The sequence below is a fragment of the Urocitellus parryii genome, chromosome 6, assembly GCF_045843805.1.
Source record: "Urocitellus parryii isolate mUroPar1 chromosome 6, mUroPar1.hap1, whole genome shotgun sequence".
In the NCBI taxonomy this organism is placed as follows: domain Eukaryota; kingdom Metazoa; phylum Chordata; class Mammalia; order Rodentia; family Sciuridae; genus Urocitellus; species Urocitellus parryii.
Window position 1 is genome coordinate 165635984 of NC_135536.1, and position 19101 is coordinate 165655084.

The 19101-nt window shown below is 38.5% G+C and overlaps 1 protein-coding gene across 6 annotated transcripts in view; it reads right to left on the reverse strand.

Moving 5' to 3' along the window:
* Plcb4 (phospholipase C beta 4) overlaps positions 1-19101 on the reverse strand; it is a 399208-nt gene that overhangs the window by 167388 nt on the left and 212719 nt on the right. For all 6 annotated transcript variants that reach the window (XM_026385783.2, XM_077799625.1, XM_026385781.2 and 3 more), the window contains one exon: positions 1270-1368. In XM_026385783.2, coding sequence (XP_026241568.1) covers positions 1270-1353 — 84 coding nt within the window. In that variant the 5' untranslated portion in view covers positions 1354-1368. The remainder of the gene's footprint in view (positions 1-1269; positions 1369-19101) is intronic.

Sequence of the window (19101 nt, forward strand, 5' to 3'; positions counted from 1 at the left end):
TGGTAGAGTGCTTGCTTAGCATATGTGAGTCCTTGGATTCAATGTCCACTATTAAAAAATACAAAAATAAAAGCAACTAGATATAAATCTTCTATGAATCATGCTGGAAAAAGCAAGTCAACAGTCCTCAGTCATGTTAGAACCCCTCACAGAAAGGTACTTTCTGCATCTGACAATCAACCTCAGGGACAGCTGGCTAATCAGGCCACATAAGCATCTCACTGATATTTTTTATTTTCTTCTTTCCCTCCCTCCCTCCCTCCCTCCCTCCCTCCCTCTCTCCCTCCCTCCCTTCCTTCCTTTCTTTCTTTTTTCCTCACTATATTTATAGAGCCCAGGAGGCTCTATTGACCACTGAATTACATCCCCAGTTGTTTTTATTTTATTTTATTTTTTCATTCGGGACAGAGTTTTTCTTATTTGCCCAAGCTGGCTTCAAACTTGTGATCCTCCTGCTTTCACCCCTCAAACTGCTGAGATGACAGGCGTGCATCACCAAGCACAGCCATTGTATTGATTTTAAAAGGAAAGAACTCTGACTCTAAATGGTTTTAGGAAGTCTGATCTTTTACTTTACCTTAAAGGCAACATAAATTCCATGACATACCCCTCCTCTGGTCCTCTCAGATTCAAGGACAACAGATTTACAAGGCAAGGAGGCTTCACCTCACCTCTCTTGCCCTGCTAAACAGATGGTTGGTCAAAGCCCAAGCTCTGGAGGAAGCCTGGAGCCATTGCCACCTTGTAAGGTCACAAATAAAAAAAAATGACAGAAGCAGGTGCACGCAAAGCCTTGGTCACAAAGGTCTGTGCAATGAAATGAACAAAGTAAATGGCTAGCACAAAGTCCCAGCACTGCTACATTGATAACAAATGGAAAAGTTATGTGGAAAGGACACCAAAGGCTTAAGCAAAACCCTTACTCCATGAAACCCATCCATAAAACCAGAATAACAGTATCAACCTTGGAAGGTTGTTGTTGAGAAATTAAGCAAATAACACACACAAAGTGCTTAGAAGGTAAGTCTTGCACTTGGCGAGCACTCGATGATAAATTACAGGACTGTCATGATTATATGAGGCACAGGATGAGCATCAATAAATTAGAGTATCATTAATATTATATCTCATAACTTCCCTCTAACTATTCCAACTTATGAATCTCCGAGATGTTCTTACTTCTGTCAAAGAATATTTGCTCAATACCATAATTAAGCTTAAATAATTATTAGAATGTTTTGAGTGAAAAGATTAATAGCACTTCTTTACCTCTTCATATCTGTCAAAAACTGCTCCTTCTTGCAAAAAGGAAGGGACTTCCTTCTGCCAGTTAAATTCATAAGGTTTGGCCATGATGATATTTAAGACCTAAAAATGAAAAAAGAATGTCTCATTAGTGTATGATGTCAAAACACAAGTGGCCATCCAATGTTTACCCCCTTGCATCTGAAATGGCTTTTTTTTTCTAAATATGCAGAATAAGTCCAAAAATTATCATTCTTTTGTGTTCTCTTCCCTTTTCCAACTTTTCTTCCAGGCTTTAACCCTGGAGGGAAATCATCATTTTATACATGACATGCTGTAAAACAGACCTTCAGAGAAAAAAATGGACCCTCAATAAACAATTACAGGACAGCTAAAAGTTAGCATAAAAGACAGATTAGAAAACAAGATGATGCCAGGCTCCTCAGTGGTGCAGGCCTGTAATCCTAGGAGGATCACCGGTTCAAGGCCAGCCTCAGCCATTTAGGGAGGCCCTAAGCATGGTAAGAAAGAAAAAAATAAAATAAAATTTAAAAATGCAAGGGACAGGGATATCTCAGTGGTAAAGTGTCCTTGGATTCAATCTCTAGTACCAAAATATATATGTATTTTTAGTACTTTATATACACACATATATTTATTTTTAATATATATTATTTTTAAAAAAACCAAGATGATGAGGGCTGAGTTTTAGCTCAGTGGCTGAACATATGTTCCACATGTGAGGCGCTGGGTTTAAATTGCAGCACCAAAATAAAATAAATCAACAAGGATGGTCTCGTTGATTTGGCAGACTACAGAACATGATGGCAACACATCCCTCCTCTGCTGACCTTTATGTGTTCTGTGACGTTCTCGTTCTTGCCAACCATCCCTTTAAATTTTTCCCTTTGGTTTCATTTTCAAAGGAATAGCAAAAAGAGGCATCTGATATAAAAAGCTCATATTAGAGATAAAAAGAAAGCTTTTATCCACGTGCATCATTGTTCACTGGTCTAGCTCTGGTTCTCCCAGGACCAACCTAAGTGCCCAGTACATGATGCTTTTCACTGCTATTCTTGCTAAATAAAATATTCATCTCCCTCTTGGGTACCAATTTCATCAAAATGGTCTTATTATGTGAAGGACTCTGGCAGGTGCAGAGGCTGATGGAAGGATTTAGGATTTGGAGGGTGATGGATTTAGACGCTGATCTCTAAAGGAGATCTGCGGTGAAGTTGGGAACACTTGAATACTCCTCCCGCTCCCCGCCCCAGAGTTTTGGGTTTAAAACAAGGTGAGAGGTATTTTGGAAAAATGATATTAAAGTATCCCCACTTCCCCCCCCCCCCAATTTGAAACTGGGGAAGGGAAAGCTATTTTCTGTGATATCTCTGAAATGCTTCCCTGAGTTTGGCATTAGAGGCAGTCTCTGGCTTGTTTTATATAGGTGGTACAACTATGACCAACAGATTAAAAAATGCCTGACCCAGCCAATTACAGTTTACAACAGTTTAATCCAGGTCACTGATTTAAAAATGGGCACAAATGAAGTTCAACCGACTTCACATAAAGTTAAAGGGACAGATACTTCTTTTTAAAGGTATGCAGGAGGACGGACAGCGGGCTGACCACTCTATATAACTATATCCTTTTTTCAATTACCCAAAATCCCCACCCACAGCTAATTACAAAATGCTTTCACCAGGCCCTGCCAAAAGTTCCTCTTCTTTAATCCTCTAGCTTGCCCGGTACAGCTTCACTCACAGGGCATTTCATTACCTCCTCACCCACTTCAAGGGTACCACCTCAGCATACAGAGGAAGGGAGCAGCCTTCTGGAGGAACCCAGGAAGTCAAGGTGGATTTACAAAGTCAAAGAATTGATAGATAGCCCAGCATCTTTTCCAGTGTAAACACCATGAGTAGTTACTGGAAGGGAGCCAAAGGGCTTTTAAATAGTCTCATTGTTTCTAGATTCTTATGCAACTGAAGGGGTTAGTTACTGCACTGACTACAGAGGAAAAACTCTGGGCAGCAGAGAGCTTGGTAGAATGGGAACCAGAGAGCAGGGGAGTCCTAAGTGGCCTTATTTCATAATAAATGACATAGAGCTCCTTCTATAAAAGACGATGAGGCACTCAAAGAGTTAGTAGAAGGAGCACAAAGGAGCCATGGTGGGCTGTTGAGCGATCAGATATATAAGCAGCATAAACACAAAGCACAACACCCACGAGATGGTCTCCACCAGTTACTGAGTCAATTGTGGAATGAAATGCATGGTAAGGTCATAAAGCATTCTTTAAATTACTTTAGGATCCTTTTTCAAACTATCCTAAGAAATCAAACGACAGCAGTTAATCTGTAGAAAACAAACAAAAGCAAGGGAGCTATTTATAAAACACGTCAGGAAAAAGGATTAATGGGACTACTCTTGACAGGGTCTACTGAGGTTGATGTGAAGTTAGGAATTATGGCTGTAAGTGTCTCCATTTGTCTGGGAAGGAAGAGTCCTTTAGTAGAGCAGGTGCACTAAGGTACCTTTTGACCAGCTATGAACCCCAATGCTCACATTAACATGGGATTGACTTGTTGATGAAGCTCCCCATGGCATGGCCACCATGACAGTTCCAAGGGACCAACTAAGGTCAAAAACTCCACCATCCAACGTGAAGGAGAAGCTGAACACACCTGATTGGCAAAGAGTGCAGAAGTGGTCCCCAGGTCTCTTGATAAACATCAAACAGTAATAAATTTGGAGACAGCTTTGTCTCCTTTGTTCTCTGCTTAGAGATGGACCATTCTCTCTCTCTCTCTCTCTCTCTCTCTCTCTCTCTCTCTCTCTCTCTCTCTCTCTCTCTCTCTCTTTCTCCCTCTCCCTCTCCCTCTCCCTCTCCCTCTCCTTCTCCCTCTCTGTTTAAGCTTTGCTTTGCTTTTACTTTTATTTCACTTTCTCTTTACTTTCATTTATAATGAAGTTCTCTGGCATGGCTTTTGGTGTCTGACTTTAACTTTTTTATCACTGGAACAAAAGAACTGAGGTTTGGAGTTTCAGCTCCCTGCTTTCCTGTGACACAGCCATTCAAGTTTTTGTGCTGCTTGTCCCTGCATCTTTATACCTGCTGTGTCACTAGACCTCTAAGGTGATTTAAAAATATATATAATGACTGAATAAAAATCCAGTGTGTATGTATATATACCACATTTACTCAGCCATTAAGAAGAATGAAATTATGTCATTTGTTGGTAAATGGATGGGACTGGAGAATATCATGCTAAGTGAAATAAGCCAGACACAAGAAGTCAGGGGTTGAGTGTTTCCTCTCATATGTAAAAGTTAGAGTCAACTAAGGAAAAAAAGAGGGGGGGCAGATCCCACAAAAAAGAGGAAGAATCAGAGGAGTACAGGAAGGGGAGAGAGGGTAAGGGAAAAGCCCTGGAAAGGGGAGGAACTGAGGAATGAAACTGACAAAATTATGCTATGCACATATGTGAATATAACACAGAAAATTCCACCTTTATGTATATCTGCAAAACACCAATAAAAACAAATGAATAGATAAATAGAAGGAGGAGCAGTAGAATAGCATAAGGGAGTAGGGAGAAGGAGGGCAGGAGGGAAAGGAAGCACTGATATTTCCTGCATGTATGATTATAACATAATGAACCCCACTATTATGAATAACTGATGTACTAATAAAAACCTTTTTAAAATGTTGCTAGATCTATAAAAAGGTCCTTAAGATTTACTAAACCACCTGTCCCAGATGTGCTGGGTCAACTAATAGCGTCAACATGTCCTGTCCCCCCAATACACAACCTCCTAGGCCAATCTGCATCAAATTTCAGTCAACAATTGCCCCCCTTCCCCAGCTGCCCTCCCTGGACAATGCTTAATTTTGTGGTTCAGAATGAATAGAAGTCAGTACATGAAAGCAGGCATATTCGAGGTACATGGATATGATAGGCTGTATAAATGACTCCCCCAAAGATGCTCACACCCTAAACTGCAGTAAATTGCAGTGAATGTTACCTTATAGGAAAAAAAAAAACAAAACCTTGCAGATGTGATAATAATCTTCTATGGAGACATTATCCTGCATCATCCAAGTGGGTCCTAACTGCCATCACAAGAGTCCTTATATCAGGGAGACAGAGGAAGATTAGACAGTAACAGAAAAGGAGGAAATGGAGGGTGACTTAAATGTCACATGTCAGGAATGTTGAGACCACCAGAAAATAGAGGAGGCCAGGAATAGAGGCCAGAGTCTGAAGAGAACATGGTTCTGAGGCACGTAGATTTCAACCTGCTGGCCTCAAAATAAATTGGTGCTGTTTTAAAATACTAGTTTGTGGTGATTTTTTTTTTTTAACAGCAGCCCCAGGAAGCATATCATATACATGCAGCCAACTGAAGCTGGACATCTTTCCTATACGGTCTAGAAAATTGCCAAACCAATCTGGAAAGGAATAGAGGTAGCTCTAATTTGAAAGGAATGGTCATTTCACATACATCCATTCAGTGAAATCAAAAGAAGATGGAAAGAAAAGTCCAGAATTAAATGGAATCTAGAAATGACTTCTCAACATTCTGACCTTCTAGTCTGAAACCCCATTGAACTGTAAAGATATTATTTCTGAAGTATATACTTCCCGAGTTCCAAATCTTTTTTAACAACTCTGCCTCTTAGCAATAAATATAAATTTTAAATAAACCCTGAAGCTTCTCCCAAGTCAACCAAGACAGTCTCCATTTTTTTATTTCTATATGCGAACTAATGAATTCATTTGAAAAAGCATTTGCTTCCACTAACATATAGCTTTCAATTGGATAAAAATGCACCATGCCAAGTTATGAATTTTATTAAGTGTAACTTTTATCTTTTACTTTTAACCTACCCACAAAGAAGTTCCATAATGAAATAATCCCTTCCCCATCTAACCATGCAAATACCATTAAACCAAATAACCCATGACCTCAAATGACCCCAGGATGAGAAAAACCAAGATTGTTTCCAAGAACACAGAAAGTTGGGATAAAATTTCCACTGACTGAAAGTAAATTAGTTGGCCCTATCAAACACATTTCAATATCTTGCTCTTCCATCTTTGAAGAGGATATCCTTGTCTTTCTAAAAACAGATCAACAGTCCTTTATCAGGTCATCCAGAGCTTTTAAACAAATGGCTTTACCTCAAGTAAAAATCTTATTTGACACTGATATATTGCACCATTAATGATCATTTTCCCTATTTCCTAAAAATGCCTCCATTTTCTTCAAGTCATTCAATAAGCTTTTCAAAAAGCAAATAGGGAGCACAGAAAATGATTGTAGGTAATGCTGCTGGGAATTGGGGAGGGAGAGCCATTCTAGTCTACTCTGGTGAAAAAAGAATTCTGCAATTCATTTATATAGCCTTGAAAAGCCCATATCCTGACTTAGTAATTGTACCAGCAGGATTTAGCTTAAGTAAATGCCCACAAAATCTATGAACAATGATACTGTTGTGCTTTTTATGGTAGTAAAATATGGGCCTTACATAAGCATAACTAAGCAATCAGTTAAATACACTTTGCCATCTAAGTATTCTTATGCTTACTGAAAATAATGATATAAAGGAATAGTTATTTGCTTAACAACAGCAAATTTAGAGGACTTTCTAAAAATATTCACAGCTTTTCTCAAGCAAATAAAACTACTCTCAATATGTGTTAAGCAAATACAAAAGCAAGTATGATCCAAACTTGTTTTATATATATATATATATATATATATATATATATATATATATATGTGTGTGTGTGTGTGTGTGTGTGTGTGTGTGTGTGTGTATAGCTTATATAAGCAACCATTTAGCACACACTTTTTTTTTCTTACAGAAGAGAAAGGCTAACAAAATACAAACAGTATCACTTTTGGCGATGGAATTTTAGATGATTTTTATCTTAATACTTTTTTATATTCTAAAATATAGAAAATTACAGTGTTTGTTTTTCAGGGGGAAAAATGTTTTCTAAAGTAAAAGCAGCATGATATTGAAAAAAAACCAAAAACACAACAACAAAAAACTCCTGTTCATAAATATCAGTTTTTAAACAATGTCTATGTTTTCCACCAGAATTCCAAGCAAGAGAAAAGGGCAGGAAGAGACTAATAAAGCTATAAAATGTTCTTATCCTTTCAGAATTTAAAACCTGAGTGTACATACATACTAGTTGTGACTGATTCTTATTCACTACTTAGTAAAGAGTTTCCTGGTAACTCTGATTAAAATTATTTATTAACTCCAAGATCTCTGCTCTTATTATATTTGGAAGTAAGACTGATTATGGTGGTGCTAGAATTAGTTTCTCAATAAGTCTGAAGTTGTGTGTGTGTGTGTGTGTGTGTGTGTGTGTGTTTTATACTGGGAATTGAACCCAGGGCCCCTTTACCACTGAGGTGCATTCTCAGCACTTTTTTTTTTCTTTCTCTATTTTTTCTTTTTGAGACATAGTCTCACTAAGCTGTTCAGGCTGGCCTAGAACTGTGATCCTAAATTGCTGAGATTATAGGAGTCCACCATTGTGCCCACCCCTATTTACTTTTAGAGGGGTCTTGCTACAGTGTGGAGGCTGACCTCAAACTTGCCAGCCTCCTCCCTCAGCTTCCTGAGTGGCTGGGATTATAGCTAGGAACCACCTTCCCCTGCATTTTTTCATCAATTCTAGATTATAAGAAATCAGTAGCTTTAGCCATGATTAATCTATTAGAAATTACCACCTGATTCAAAATAATTTCCTGGAGTTTATTATGAAAATACAAATCACATGAAAGCAGAAAGTAAATGTATCCACTGCTGGTCTCCCCCTTTCAGTGCTAATCATGATACAAGGTAAGTGTAACTTTCTCTAAATGTAATAATTAATTTTTTGTGTCTGTAATACTAGGGACTGAACCCAAGTGTGCTCTATCACAGAGCTCCATCCTCAACCCTTTTGACTTTATATTTTGAGACGTGCTAAATTGCTCAAGCTGGCCTCCAACTTGCAATCTTCCTGTTTAAACCTCCCAAGTCCCTGGAATTACAGACCTCCACCACCGTGCTTGGCTAAATATAACAATTTTAAAAAATATATGAATAAAAATACTTATAAAAATTGCTTATGTAAATTTATTAGGTGATATTTATGGTGATACCACAGGCTTCATTATACCAGGATTTTGCAAACAGTGTCTAAAACATGCTTCAATATCTGGGGTACTTAGAGGACCACCTTAAATTGAATATAGTGAATACCTAGAAACATATTGCAAGAAATAAACAGTAATATCTTTCCTTACTCATCAAAGGTTTGTGGTTGGTAGGGGTGTTCTGACCAGGTCTGGGAGAGACAGAAAACTAAAAGCAACATGCAAAGATTAGCTACAGTTTTAGGGAGAGAACACAAATGGAAGTCTCTTTGGGCTCTTGTTTCAGGGTGTTCTTAACCCAGGGCTCCTGGCCAGAGAAGCCTTTGTTCTTGGAAAGCCTGGGTACATGATAATGGGGACCACAGGAATGGAGGTGTGGGTTAACCTCTGCCTCAGCTTTAGTTTCTTGTTCACTAGACCATGGTTCAAACTCTAGGTGGAAAGTTCTGGATGATTAAGGTGAAAATGCACACCAGGAGCCTAGGAGAAAAACAGAGAATTAGGCCTCACAGGCTTGCCTTAAATTAGTGATTCTCAAAGTACAGTGCACATACGGCAAAAAACATCAGGGAAAACACCAAATGAAGATTCAACCTGCAAAACTTCCTTAAGTTTAAGGAGCTGCATTTACCAAACGAGAAGAAAAGAAAGAATATGTTGAAATCAAGGAGTTCTAGAAGAATCATGTCCTGGCCACCTGGGAAAGCAGTATCATCCGTCGCCACTTCTCCCTGTACTTCTCTCTGAACTTTTCAGACAAATTCATTGACCCAAATACTGAGCCATTTATACATTCCTCGTCCCTCATTCCACAATCTCTCTACTTACTTGGTTATTTACTAGTTATCCATTTAGAGACACTGAGTTAGGTACCACTTCCGTATTTTTACGTAGAAACCCTGTACTTCCCTCTGTAGTACTCTCCTTTCATTGTAAACAGATATTTGTTGATCCGTATCTCCACTAAACAGTGAACTCTGTAGAGAATGGGACCTCATTCGCTATTAGTGTCCTAGTAGTGGGTGGTCCATAAGCAATAAATGAATGAAAGGATAAATGAGATAATATTTCATTCTGGAGGAGTTCCCAACCAACCCCCAAAACAAAGTGAGGCACAGCAGAGCAAATGTTTCTCGTGTTATCCAAATGCACAGTTCAGCACCGTTTTTTGCGGGCATTTGTTCTCCCCTCCAGAATCTCAAATGCTATTCCCAGTCCTGTTTCCAAAAGAGGAAACCCAGCAGTTTGCCTGGAACCCAGTCTGCAGAGTGAGTTTCCATTCTTTACTTGGCTCTGCAGTCTGATTGGGCCTATGAACCACTTCTAAGCTACACCTCCCATTCCCACCCCTCTATGCCTCATAACTCAGTCCGTAACTCTGACCACTGACTGCCAGTGGGAACTGCTCAGATTGGCATCTGGGTTCTTGAGGGTGGGGCTGTACCCTGCACAAGTCCTTATGGGGTACATAGTTGACATCTCTAGAGACTGACTTTTAAAAGGTGACCCCTAGCCTGCTGCTAAGATTCTCTTCTTTCTCTTGGGCCCAGACCTCCATATTTTACTTTGCCCTTCATTTGCCCTTGGACTGGCTCTGCCAAAATTATTAGGCAAAACATCACCACCACACATCATACATGTCAAGAGAGAAATCTTCTCTTTAGAGGCCCAATTTTGCCTTAATTAACAGACTATTTCAAAGGAAAGATTTTTATTTTTTTCTTTGCTTGGATAATCTTTCTGAAGGTTGCCTCAGGCGTGATGTGGAGTCAGTCTGAGGACTGCAAGACATGACTTCACAAAAATAGGGAAAGGGCTTAGACAGGAGCAGGCACAAATTCAAGGACTCAAAGGATCCTTTATTTTAATAACAATTTTCTTACTGAAATAAACATACACACACAATGAGCTATTAAATTTAATCAAGATTCCTGTAGTTAAACATTCTCCAAGCTATTTTATAAATAGGTCATTGCTATTATTATACAGGAGTCATAAGATGAGGATTAAACTACAAGACATGCATAATGGAACAGAGTCCAGACCATATATGGAGAAAATAAAATATCTCTCCTTGGGTTTTTGAATTAGAAGGTATCAGAAACCAACAGCTTTTGTATGTTCATATATATCAGGGTACTACTCCATAGCCTGAAGATAACTTTTGGTCAAAGAAATCTAACCTCACACAAAGATAGTTCTCTCTTTTCAACATGTTTTTACCTGAAGTCCTCAAAAGTTTAAACATGGGATGAAGATGGAACTCAGATAATAGAGGGGGTGAGAAAAAAATATGTATACAGAATTTAAGGTTGGGGGAGGATGATTTTTTAATTTAATCTATGCAAATTCTTTTTTTAAAAATCCCAAAACTTTTTTCCTGTTTTATTTTTATTTTTGTTACCAGAGATTGAACCCCAGGGTGCTTAACCACTGATCTACACCCCCAGCCCTGTTTATTTTTTATTTTGTGACAGGGCCTTGCTAAGTTATTAAGGCTAGCCTCAAACTTTAATTCTCCTGCCTCAGTCTCCTGAGTCACTGGGATTATAGGCATGTACCACCCCTTTTGACATATTCCTCTCTCTTTTTTTAATGCATAAAAATTTAATCAGTGTGAAAGGAAAGAATGCAAAATCCTTTAACTCACCAGTTACTTCATGGAAGAAGTGTTATCTTTTTAATTTTCCTCTCTCTAGAGTTGATCTTCTTTCCCCTCCCCTCCCTCCTTCCTTTCCCTTCCCTTTTCTTCCCTCCCCCTCCCTTCTTTCTCTCCTTCTCTCTCTCTCCCTCTCCCTCTCCCTCTTTGGTACTGGGGATTGAATCCAGGGACACTTTAATAGTCACCACTGAGCCATATCCCCAGCCACTTTTATTTTTTATTTTGAGATAGTGTCCTGCTAAGTTGCTCAGGACCTCTCTAAGTTGCTGAAGCTGGACTTGAACTCAGCCTAAAGTCACTGGGGTTACAGGCATGCATTACCACACCTGGCTCAGGTTTGGTGGGAAATTGTACAACTTGGTTTATGTGAGTAAGTGAAAGAGCTAAGGATGTGCCATCTCAAAATAGAATGAATTATTTTAAGCCAAAATGACTAAAGGATCTAGAACTTTGGAAAGAGCTATTTGGCCTGTCTTTTCTGACATGCAGAAAACCATGAAGATTCTTTTAGGAAGGGGTTCCTCTTCATAACAAGTCTGGAAAATAACCCCGATCACCAGAGATAGGCAATTTGGGGCCTGAATAAATAAACACATTGGAGTAACCCTTATCTCACACTCTCTTTTATACCCTTCCTGGTGTCTATTAGTGACATCCATACAATTTACTATTCTAGTTCAGAGATCTATTTCTCTCACCATTCCTTCAAAACTTTATTGCCCTTTGTTTAAATACTAGGTCATTTCTTTCCAATTCACTCTCTTATGGAAGTTTCTGTGAAGATGGAAAAATTATTAAAACTTGCCAGACACAATGGTGTACACCTGCAATCCCCGCAACACAGGAGGCTGAGACAGAAGGATCACAGTTAAAGTCCAGCCTGGGTAATTTAGTGAGATTATCTCAAAATAAAAAATAAATAAATAAATAAAAAGAGCTGGAGATGTAGCTTGGTGGTAGAGTACCCCTGGGTTCCATCCCCAACACCAGGGTGAGAGTAAGAAAGAAAGCAAAGAAGAAAACACCATGATTTTCTCTTGTTAACCAGCCTTACATTAATTTTGGTTCTAGGTTCAGACAAACAGTTCACAAAACATCCTCAAGAAGGCTAAAGGGAATGGCTCAATCACTGTAGGAGAGTGTACTTAAAAGTTAGGGGTAGTATCAGGACTGTCTTTGGCTTTGCTTGATAGATCAGCAGAGATGGAAACTGAGTCCATTCCCTTCATTTTAGACACCAGCACCCATGTTCACACAACTCCAGATAAATCTTCTAACCTGCGTTAGAAAAGTGAATTAGACACATATAAATTTTACAGTTCTATACGTAATTTAACTATACCTTAAAAAAATGGGCCTGACCTTAATTATACATTACACTGTGTCCACCATTAATAGTAAATGAATCTGACCTGTTCAGTCTTCTGAAATGGAGACAGAGGGCCAATCTGAGATAGATGACTTGGATTCTAGTCCCAGCCCTGTCCCAGCTAGTTGTGTAACTTTGATGAAGCCCCTTAACCTTCCTGAGCCTCTGCTTCCAAGTCAGTGAAATACAAAGGATGACCCATTCATGTTTTTCTGATCCCTTCTCCAAGCTCTATTCGTTTGATTAAACATGATTTGGGCCATAATGGTAATGTTAATAGGTTATAATCTATAAATGTAGATGTTATTTAAAAACCATGCATGTACTTCCTGAAACATATTTTATTTACTAAAATGAAAGCCACATTCAGATGGGTTCAAATAAAACAGAAAATAATGCATTTCTATTGCCTATTGACAAGCAACTGACAGAGTAATGACATGGTGGCACTTCTAGAACAACTCCTCAGCACACTTCCAGGATGTCAAACACTTGCAAAATCCTTGTAAGGTCAACAGCCTTTACATAATTGTCCCTTTCATAAAATGTGTGCTTTCCCTGGATTATTTTAAAGTGTGTTTGCTTCCATGGTTTATACAGATACTGAATAACATTCCTCACTCTAACAAAGTCTAGAGACAATGGGAAGGATACCAGAGGTCAAAGAGCTGGAAGTGAAGAGATTCCCAAGAGTTCACATTGTATATTATTTTAGCAAATGTCTCTAACTTCTAATTCAAGCCAGGCTGGGAAATGGAGAGCAAAAACTCAGCTTCTTTAACTAAATTCCCTGACCCTTGTTAGACAAGTTCTTGCCCTCTCCCACCAAGTGTCAGTATTAATAAGCAATGTTACTGAAAATTGCTTAGGTCCTTGAGTCTGCAATCAATTATTTTGTTTCTTCAGGGAAAAAGATTGACCTGGCAAATGCTAAAATGCTACAAGACTGCAGGCAAGTTTCAAAGACTCTAGAAAGATGTCAACAGGCTGACCTGGAGACCAGGAGGATGACATTATTATTGGGCAAGAGAACCAGGCTGTCTTGCCGTTAGGAGGAATGAGCACCAGCCCTAAATGCTCATGCAGGCGGCATTGACCCACTGCCTTCCCAAAGCTCTTTCTATAAGGGCATCCAACATCAACGCAATGGAAAATTTCACCAAGTCATTTTTACATATTCTCTTAAAGTTAGAAATTCTCACCCAACTAACGAAATGTGGTGAAGCTTGGAGTCCCTCAAATCTTCAAGAACAAGAACTTAAACCTGAGGACGTGAATCCACACCTTCACTGACATGACCAAAGTTCCCTAAGTTCATAAAACATCCTAAACATAAAGCTTGCAGCCAAAATGAGAAAAAAAAAATAATCTTTTCCTGGATCTGTATTTAAATTACTTTAATCAGAGGAAATTAAGCCAAAACTAAGATTTGCCTCAGTAAAGGAAAAGTCCATATGATTCTCCACTTCCAGTTTCTTTCCTCAAAATTACCTGAAGACAGACATTATCCTCAGCCCCACAATCAGAAAATACTTTATATTATCCAAAAGAAAAGTGAATCCATATTCCTTTAATGCCCTTGTAAAATATTGGTTCCCATTTTTTTTTAAAAAAATCACTGTTTAAAAGTCTTTGATTTATTTTCAGAGTGTTCTAAATCTAATAAAGGAAAATTGTTTTTGTTAAAAAAAAATATGTGTTTGTGTGTGTGTGTGTGTGTGTGTGTGTGTGTGTGTATCTCCAGGGCTGGGGGACATAGCTCAGTGGTAGAGAGTTTGCTTATTATATGTGAGGACCTGGGTTTGATCCCTGGAACTATTGAAAAAAAGAGGAAGGAGGGAGGGAGAGGAAGAGAGAGAGAAAATAAAGAAAAGAGAAAAAAAGAAGAAAAAAATTAAGATCCAGCCACTTGCTCCATTAAATTCGTTGTCTTAATATGCTATTTGGGAACTATCTGTAGTGATCAAATTAATGTAACTATCTATGTTTAATACTGATAAAATTGCAAGTATAATTAAACCATTAAACCTATTTTTATTTTTATTTTGCCCTATTTTAAAACAACCCCTGAGGTAAAATGGGAAACAAAGTAGTATTTAACTCTGGCCATTACATGAAAAACCCAAATCAGAATTTGTGGACAAAACTTCCAGTGTCATCAATTTAATTACTATGTCCTGAAGTTTTAAAGAGGAGACTTAGGATGAAACGCTGCTATTTTTGCCACCTATATTGCACCTTCCTGTGGCCAAATTTCTTTTAAAAAGAAAAAAGAAATGCTTGTTATCACCATTTCTTAGCTACTAAATTTCTATAAATGGCCTAAAATATGGAATCTACATCAAATATGGTAGTAAAATTCTTTTGTGAGTACCTGGTCTCCAAACTCTATCCATATCATGAGTTTCACCTTTCTTACCCTCTCTAGAACTTAAATCCCACCTTCAGCTATGAATCCTCTTCCACTCTGGGCTACTCTTCCACCTACTGTCTTTAGACTTTATTTGTATTTTTTTGCTCTTATGTTCTCCCTTCCATGGTAATCTTGTGGTATTACTAGCCTCATCTCCTTTCCAGAACTTCCCTTATTTTCAGCAGCCTCTACTGATGCTCTTTCCAGGATTTCAGATGTCCACATGTGCCCTAAGCTGAGCTCAAGCTACAAAAGCAATACTTGGAAGAATGGATCAAATTAAAAAGATCCATCAATTGAGTGATACTAAGATCTTCATGATGGTTGCAATAGTCTGGATCTCTCCTGAACATCCCTCCATATCTAGTGTGTTGAAGGCTAGGTTTCCTGCCCATGTGTTATTGGGGGTGTGGAACCTTTAAGAGGTGGGGCCTCATGGGAGGTCTTCAGGTCCTTGGGGATGTGTCCTTGAAGGGGATATGAGGACCTCAGTCCCCTTCTTTTTCTCTTTTTCACTTCTGGCCAATTTGGAGCAGTTTTACTCCATCACACATTTCCACCATGATGTCTGTGTCACTATAGGCTCAAAGCAATGGGCCAGTGGATAATGAATTGAAACCTCCAAAATTGTGAGCCCCAAAATACACTTTTCTCTTTATAAACTTACTATCTTGGGTAATTGTTACAGTAACAGAAAGAGGATTAACACAGAGGGGTTTTTTGTTTTGTTGTTGCTGTTAAAGCAATTAAAAGAAAAAGGAAATGCTCCTTTTTAATGTGACAAACATCTAAATTTTGATGAATTCCAACCTTAATGAGCTCATGGTGAAGAGGTAGTTGTTTAAACCCTAACGCAGTCATGTGGGTGCATGGATCAGGGATATAATAACCTTAGAAAGTTTATATCCTACTATTGTTTAGAGTATTTCTGTGCCACACTCTTTAATAAACATACCAACACAAAATAAGCCTGTTAAAAAATATAGAAATTACATCATTTAAACAACCACTGATAAAAGAAGATTCCATGGATTTCTAAGCCAATGTAGGCTCTCCCCGCCATGGGGTGAGAACAGTGGCCAAGAAACCTTAGGCCTGTTGGGCAGAGTCCCATAGATCCACTGGTGAAGTTGAGAAAGAACCATTTCCTTGAACTGCTTGTCCAAAACCTATCCCATCCCCATCTGGATCATAGGTTAGGGCAAGAGATGACTTCATGTATTTGAAAATAATCCACATGGAAGAGGAAGTCATCTTGGAGGTATCAAGGGATTTTTGTGCTGAGTGAGAGATGGAATTAAATGCCCCTCTAATGTTGTTTCAAAATATAAAGCTGGATTAGCACATGTCAGCCTCTTTCCAAATTCCATGGAATCAAAGTCAAAATATTCCCTCAATGCAAGATCGCAAGTTCCAGGCCAATTTGGAGAGACCCTGTCTCAGAATTTAAAAGGACTGGGATGTTGCTCAGTAGTAAACTGCCCCTGGGTTCAATCCCCATTATTACAAAATAAATAAATAAATAAATAAAAATAAAAAATAAAAATCCCCTTACTGTAAACATGCAGAGTAATGTGCTTTGACGTTTATTCTGTGTATTGATTTCAGTTCAGGTGGTAAATTGTTAGATTCACAATGATTGACTGTTGGGGGAATGCCTTTCCAATTCTACTCCTAAAACAGCCATCCTCTTTTTGACCTGTGAATCTGAAGCAGGCTCTGGAAAGTCAATCCATCAAGGAGATCACAAAAGGCAGTTGAGAAAACCATGATTCACACTAACTACACTTCCTACGACTTTTTTTTTTCACCCTTTTTTTCCACAGCTTTAACTAGAATGGACAAAAAAAATATTATGAAGTCAAAGCTAGGAGATTCAGATTTGGGTCATTTTTGGTCATTTTTGGATGCCAGTGTCTGGGAAACAAAGAGTTTGGACTTCAGGATATGAGCCAACATTTTAATTTTGGGAAGCTGTACTTTGTCTGCCAAATGGCCATTATCCTATTTTCTACCCTGGGTACTACAGCCAGAGTCTACTCGTCTTAAACCATTATCCACAGCTTTGCTGTTGCACGGCTGCTCTGTGTCCCCCTCACTCCAATGCCAAATGGTGTTTTCAAATTAAATACCTGAAACTCACTGTGAAATTTTCTATCTTGTTAACTTCTTTTCACGGAGGCTGTTAGAATTACCAAGACAGCAGCCCTACCAGCAGCAGCAGTTAAATGAACTGGTGTAAAGGGAAAATATGTCTTTGAAAATTCTGCCTGTACTCTCGCTTAAAAATATGGAAATCACTGTTGTTTGGCTTAAGGGAAAGAAAAACACAAAAGATCTGAAGAAATGAGATATAAGATAAACCATGAAATGCAGATAAATCACCCATACTGCCGTTCAAGAAGCTCCCATCTCTCCAGCAGTTTATATCACAAAGTAATTTTATTAAGGTTTTATGGAAAGGTCACTATTGCATTTCTATAATATTAAAATTTATCTTAGCATACAGAAATTCCCCCCACGAGGCTGAGATATTAGTTCAGGACTAAGTTTATTAAGGTTTTGGCATGACTCAATATTAACTTTCTCCAAATATTACAACCATTTTCAAATCAGATAAGCAGTGGGAGATAATACTGTGGCTCATAAAAATAAAGCCAGGAAAACAGCATCATTGCATATGAGTTCTTGGAGATTAACTTTAAATATACCCTAAAATTGTGAGGCAGCTTATCAAAACACTCCATTCTGTATCGGCACTTTCATTTCACAAAGGAATCAGACAGAACCACGGTTAAGGACTTTGCATGTATTAAAGTAAACTAATATTCTTGAGATAAATTCTTTTCTTTTTTCTTAATGTGGCAGTACCAGGGATTGAACCCAGAGCCTCATGCATGCCAGGGAAGTGCTCTACCACTGAGGTGCATCCCCCGTTCTCTTAAGATAAATTCTAATTCAAGTGCTAATAGAAAAATGACTGGTGTGTAGGTATCCTTGAGCTTATTGGGTCTACTATCTTAAGTTGTGTATGTCCTATATTTCAGGAAAGGTGTAAAGTTGATCTGCTATAATCAGATAGCAGAAGCCTTTTTGGCAAAGTGTAAATAAAATGAGCGCCATGAGGTTTTTCAAAATAAAAATCTTCATTGTTAACAAATATACTGGAAAATTATGAAGCTTTCTGGTGAAAATAAAAAAGGCACTACCTGAAGTTTCAGAGCTTCACAGTGTTGAGCATCCACAACCTCATCATCCCAGCCTTGCCCCCCTCAACACAGAGGTCAGTCTTTGACTCATAACCAAAGAAATTGGTTGGCCCATAGCCAGGCGTCGAGGAAGATGTCTGGGAGCCTTCCTGGTTAGATGACGCACAGTTCTAGAGGATGGAAAGTCTATACAGAGATGTTCTTGAAAATTCATCCTGGCTCCACCTCAGGCCCTCTTTCCCTATTTAATTCTTTACAGATTTTAACTGCTCACTGGAATCCCGTCCCTGAAGTCATCACTCCTGATGACCCCACTGACAAAGTCTTTGTGTTTTGTTCCGCTTTAAAATCGTTGTATGTCGTACCTTGAAATGCATCCTTAGTTCTCTGCAGAGTAGTAAGTCATGTCTCAAAGCTTGAGTGACTAGCCACAGAACTGGTGTTTCCTCTTTTGGGCTCACTGGATAAAAATCTGATCCTCAATGATTCTTAGACAATAAGACACAAAGGCTTAAGGTCTGAAGAAATGGATATTAAGGATGCAAACCCAAAAGCCAAAGGCATTTCCTAATTGGTGCCTTCCAGACTTAAATCCCTAACCATACCCGTAACAATCTCCTGATATGCTAAATAAGGATTCACTTTTTTCCACAAAACTTTTATGAAGAAGGTGTAAAGACTTCTGAGTGAAGCCAGACCCCAAATGTGCCAATTATATTTTAAGCCTATTGATTATTGGTAAAATACACAACTATCAGCATGTATAACCAAAACAATCACATATAAGTTGAAAAACAAACCCTAAACCCCAGGCTAATTTCAAAAATGCATCAATGCACATAATTACACAAGAAATCTTAAAATTCCATGAAGCATATGGATGTGGCTTAGTGGCCAATGTGCACTCAAAGTGGGAAGAACTACTCTCAAGATCTGATTCAACCAATTATAGTGAAACCCAAAGAGAATCCCACTAATAATATTCAAGGAGTTTCCCTATCTGAAAACAGATACATTTATATGTCGCTCTGAA